The sequence below is a fragment of the Pinus tabuliformis genome, chromosome X (genome assembly GCF_031772625.1).
Source record: "Pinus tabuliformis cultivar Carrire ecotype Pingquan chromosome X, CPIR1, whole genome shotgun sequence".
Lineage (NCBI taxonomy): Eukaryota > Viridiplantae > Streptophyta > Pinopsida > Pinales > Pinaceae > Pinus > Pinus tabuliformis.
In genome coordinates this window covers 380,357,953-380,363,206 of record NC_142308.1, presented here as the reverse complement: position 1 = coordinate 380,363,206, position 5,254 = coordinate 380,357,953, and the positions used below count along the sequence as shown (strand labels likewise).

The window sequence follows — 5,254 nt, the reverse complement described above, 5'->3', positions numbered from 1 at the left end:
TATTATAAATGAAAAAATATAATTAAATTTTAGATAGGGATTATTTTAGATGGTTGGGTTGAATTGTTATTATCTTTTTCATTCAAATTCAAATCCTTAAACATAATGAACTATAATGCCTTGATAAATATTGTTACAATAGCTTAATAGTAATTCTTAAGTGAATTAGCTTCATAGTAATTTTCTTAAGTGAATTTATTTATTATTTGACCTGGCTAAAGAGTTTCACACTTTCTCATTCTAACCTTGGATCTTAGAGAGAGTAATATTTAGTTGGAAAAAATAATTAAATTCTAAATTTAAACATATATTTCTTTGTAAAAGAGTTGTGAGTTGTTGTTCCCGGTTCCAAGGAAAATATAAGTAACCAATTCCATATCTAACTTCGCTATCACCTTAAAAATATATATCACAATCATATATATTTGATTTTGATTTTTTTTATTGAACTGTCACCGTCATTTTATTAACCCAATCGATCTAATTTTATAGTTAACCATATTGGCATATTGATCCTCCCAGTCTACTTCACTCAGAGTGACGAGAAAAGCATGGCAACATATTCTTTACCTAATCATTCACAGTAAACCAACAGGCAGTGAGTTGTGAATCATCAACTCGTAACCTGCTAATGACAACTACAATATGGCAACCAACCTGGAGTATAATATCAAATATTCGGATCACAATTAGTCGAATGATTCAGACGAGAAACCAAATAGTGTGGGATCGATCATAGCATTATTCACGGTAGACCTGCAAAATTGAACAAAGCAGAAGGCTAATAATATGCCTGCTATGATTATCAGAGATTTCGTTAGAACTCATCATTAGCCAATGCGCGCAGTACCTTTCTCGCTGCCCATGGGAGTATTGTGAGAACATCATTAGCCGATGCGCGTAGTACATTTCTCGCTGGCCATGGAAGTATTGTGAGAATAGTAGGTGGTAGCAATGGAATGAGTATATATTAGTACCCACGTTAAGGCCTATTATGTCAAGGCCTATTGTCCAGCACAAACTAGAGTTCTTGGAAGAGAATTGCAGGGTAATGGTTTTATGTTTATGTTTTGAAATCTTGAATTTAAGATTTCTACATTGCTTTGTTCCCTGAAAACTAACCTGGCAAGGCATTGATAGAGAAGCCCAAGCTTGTAATCCCATTGCTTTGTTGTTATTGTTATTTTTAGGATTCTAACCATTTTTTTTCATGAAGTAGCAGGTGCAGAGGATGGGAATTATGTGTTGGACCTCTTTAGCATTAGTTTACACCATGGGTTTTGCGATCATCATCTGTGGGCTGCCTGTGGAAGGGCACTTCTTCGTTGGTTTCTACAACAACAGTTGTCCTAACATGGAGTCACTAGTGAGAAACGTTGTGAGCGTTGCAATAGGACGGGAACCAACCTTGGCTGGACCCCTGCTTCGTTTGCATTTCCATGACTGCTTTGTGCTGGTCCGTATTGAATTCTTTCCTTTGTAGAATGAATATTTTTTTTTGTTGCAACATAAATCTCCGTTGAAAAATTTACATATGTGATAGACATCTTTTTTCTATATCTGTGATGACATCTTATATGTTAATGTTGAAAAATTTACATTTGTGAGGATATTTTTTTTCATCTGTGATGTCATCATAAATGTTAATGATGAACCAAGGAACTAATAAATTTGAAAAATTGAAATGTGATTTTATAAAAAAGGTTACCTGAAAAAATCATTATAGATTTAAGAAATTGAAATGTGATTTACTAGAAAAATTACCTGAGAAAATCATTATAAATCACGTAAGTATACATTCTCAAACTAATGAGCTATGAAAAGTTAGTGACAGTGAAATAAAATTTTTCAGGGCTGTGATGCTTCCATTTTGCTGGATGATGCCCCTGGTTTCCCTGCTGTGGAGAAAACAGCTAACCCAAACCTCACACTAAGAGGATTTGAAGTCATAGACCTGATAAAATCCATTCTGGAGGAAAAATGTCCTGGAATTGTATCCTGTGCTGATATCATAGCACTTGCTGCCCGTGATGCTGTTGTTTTGGTAAGCCTATTCCATTGCCATTATGGTTCTCTTTAGTTGCCCTTAACAGCAACTTTTATCATTTTTCAGAGCCTGTTATAATATGTGTTTCATTTCAAAAATGTTACAGACTGGAGGACCGGATTGGCAAGTTCCCACAGGACGCAGAGACGGTAGAATATCATTAGCAACGTTGGCAGTGTTAAATCTGCCTCAGCCTGAATTCAGCGCCTCTCAGTTAACGCAAAATTTTCTTGATCATGGCCTGTCTCAAGACGAGATGATCACCCTCTCAGGTATAAATTCATCTTAAACATCTCTTGGGTTGTGGTTGGGACATGTCAATTGTCTGGTAAATCATTCAAATTTATTAGGTGTATAATACTTTTGTATTTTTTGAGTAAGGGAAGTTGATTTACAGCAACAAATAATTAGCTTGTTTGTGGGACATAACTAGTTGGTTCATGGGACATAAATGTACTGTGGTTGTATAGGTTGGTCATTGGATCACTAGCCTGCTAAAATCTAAAATCTAATAATGGGCATATATGGTCTATTGGTAGGCTGGTTATTTTTATGGGACATAAATGCATGATGACTGTATATGTCAGGCATTGGATCAGTGGCTTGCCAATATCCAACAGTGAGCATATACAGCCCTGTACATTTATGACCCATTGGCAAGCTGATTATTTTCAATGCAGAAAATTAATTTTATAAAATAAGAAAAATGTGACTCAATTAGATTGATTATTTAATTTGTTTCTATCTGTATAATTTTAAAATATTTTCATAATTTGTAATTAAAACAAAAATATTTTCAAAACCTACAATCTAAACAAAAATAACCAATTTACAAATTCTGAATAAAAATAAATACCATCAATTTACAGATTCTGAAATTTATGAATAATTTAATATACATAAATAAAATCAATTGTTCCACTTCAATTTTATTCCTAAAATTTCTGAAATATTTAAAAATCTAGATCCAGTTAGCCTCCGAGAATTATTTATTATTAATTTTTTCTTTTACATAAGATGACAGTCTCTTCGCATGTGTTTGACTTCTTAAAAATTATTTTATTTGGACGGTTTTTTAGCTATGAAACCCTTCCCTTCAACTCCTAAAATTGGTTTGACTTCACTATTTTTCATAAATTTTTGAGAAAAAATATAATTTAGTTATCTTCACTTAATGATTAATTATTAATTAATTATTAGCTTTTTTAAGTCATTGTTTGTACTTTTGGTTTTACTTCGTTTTTATTCGTAAATTTTTTAGAATATTTAACAAATTATAATTTAGGTAGTTTTAATTAATGATTAATTATTAGTTTTTCTTTTTATATAAGACATTGTTTACTCTTCTTCAAATGTGTTTGAGAGTCATTTTTAAGATTAAAAATATATTAACCTTATTCTTGTATCTCTTATTCTAAAATATTCCTAAAATTAAGTTCAATTTATTTAATTTCCTAAAATTAATTTTCTTTAACTAAAATATTGAAAAAAATTGATTTACTTTAAGTTTTCTTTTAACTAAAATAGTTGAAAATTTTCTTTTAAAAAATATTTGAACTTCTAAAATTGATTTACTTTAGGTTTTCTATTAAAAAAAATACAAAATTGATTTGGTTGAAAATCTTTCCATTGGAAAACGTTTGAACAGTTTGAGTGGGCCTAATGGTTATGAGCATGTGTTTCCTCCTAAAAAGTCACAGGTTCAAAAACCAGAGAAGGTAGAGCATGTATGCCTACGTGAACCTAGCAGTGAAATCCTTAAATGAAAATGGGTCCCTTGTCCCACAAACAAGGGGTATCATACACCAATTTGATATTTAACTTGACCTTTAAATAAAAATTGCAATAAAAAATAAACAATAAATATACACAACCAAAAATAATAATAATCACAAAACTCACCATTCTCATTAAAAAAAATATATTGATAATTCTCCTAAATTATAAATTCTAATATTGGTCATGTTCATAAGAGATATAGTACTAATAGTACTAAAAAAATCAATAGAAGAGTTTTTTTACCGAAAATTTGAAAACTATGAAAATGGTACTATCAATTTTTATTAATATAAATTAGAAGAGGTTTTTTTCCTCTGAAAAAAAATATACTGAATCCTTTTTTTTGGTGGCATGCAGGAGCTCACACCATAGGCTTTGCCCACTGCTCCTCTTTCATGAACCGCCTCTACTCATTCAATCTGACGACTGCGATAGACCCGAGTTTGGATCCCCTCTACGCAGTGTGGCTGAAGCAGCTTTGCCCGCGTAATGGCAGCCCGAGCACCCGGGTTCCTCTGGACCCTGCCACCCCATTTCGGTTCGACAACAGTTACTACCAAATTTTGGATTATAAGAAAGGCCTCCTGGCATCAGATCAGCAGCTCCATGAAAATGTTTTCACACAATTCGTTACCACTTCCCATATCCATGACTCTAATCTTTGGAAGTTCAAATTCGTCAACGCCATGGTTCACATGAGTTCTCTCAATGTCCAAACTGGGTTGCTGGGGGAAATTCGCAGGAATTGTCGCAGAAGACTCTAGCTGCATTGAAGTGGTGAATCGTATGGAAAATTTTGCTGTTTGATATCGTTGTAAAATCCACTGACTGAGAGTGGTTGATACAAACACTTGTGAGTAGATATGTGAAACGCAACTCGGTCTTGAATCTGCTGAGTAGGTTTCTATATGTTTGTATGGCTAGATATAGCAAGTATCAAGGATCCATATGTTTATGTGAGTATATATCAAGTATCAAGGATCCATATGTTTATGTGAGTAAATATTAAGCAAATCCTAGTCTCAGAGTGTACCGGGTATATATACATTTGTATGCCTAGATAGGGCTAGCATGCGTAGTCAAAGCTCTATTTATATATAAATAATATCTAGACGGGGTGTTTATGATATCTTCTTCTGAACTCTATGCATCGCTGAGATATTTGTTAGAACAAAATTTGCATAATTTTATATTTATTATTTTGGGTTTTTTAAGTTAAGTTGGAAATTAGTGATATAGTTTTGAGTGAGATATGATTTTTTTATGATTTAAAATATGAGTTTGAATGCATAAATGAATTTAACATTTTAAAAAACTTTTGAGACATTTGGATTACACAAATCATATAATCAATTCCTATAGAATTTGGAACAAAATTAACCAAAAAATATACTAAAAAGAATCCAAAACATAAGGTCCCAATAAAAC

General features: G+C 32.2%; 1 protein-coding gene across 1 annotated transcript; it reads left to right on the top strand.

Annotated features, from left to right (window-relative positions):
• Positions 1-1,273: 1,273 nt before the first annotated feature.
• On the top strand, positions 1,274-4,590 carry LOC149140124 (peroxidase 5-like). Its single transcript, XM_089450898.1, has 4 exons — positions 1,274-1,456; positions 1,853-2,044; positions 2,154-2,319; positions 4,184-4,590. Exons 1-4 carry the CDS (start codon positions 1,274-1,276, stop codon positions 4,588-4,590), a joined length of 948 nt encoding a protein of 315 aa, XP_089307024.1.
• Positions 4,591-5,254: the final 664 nt, after the last annotated feature.

Coding starts and splice junctions, on each gene's coding strand:
- LOC149140124 (XM_089450898.1), top strand. CDS start 1,274: ATGGGTTTTGCGATCATCATCTGTGGGCTGCCTGTGGAAGGGCACTTC. Junction 1,457..1,852: donor TCCATGACTGCTTTGTGCTG/GTCCGTATTGAA, acceptor AAAATTTTTCAG/GGCTGTGATGCTTCCATTTT. Junction 2,045..2,153: donor CCCGTGATGCTGTTGTTTTG/GTAAGCCTATTC, acceptor AAAATGTTACAG/ACTGGAGGACCGGATTGGCA.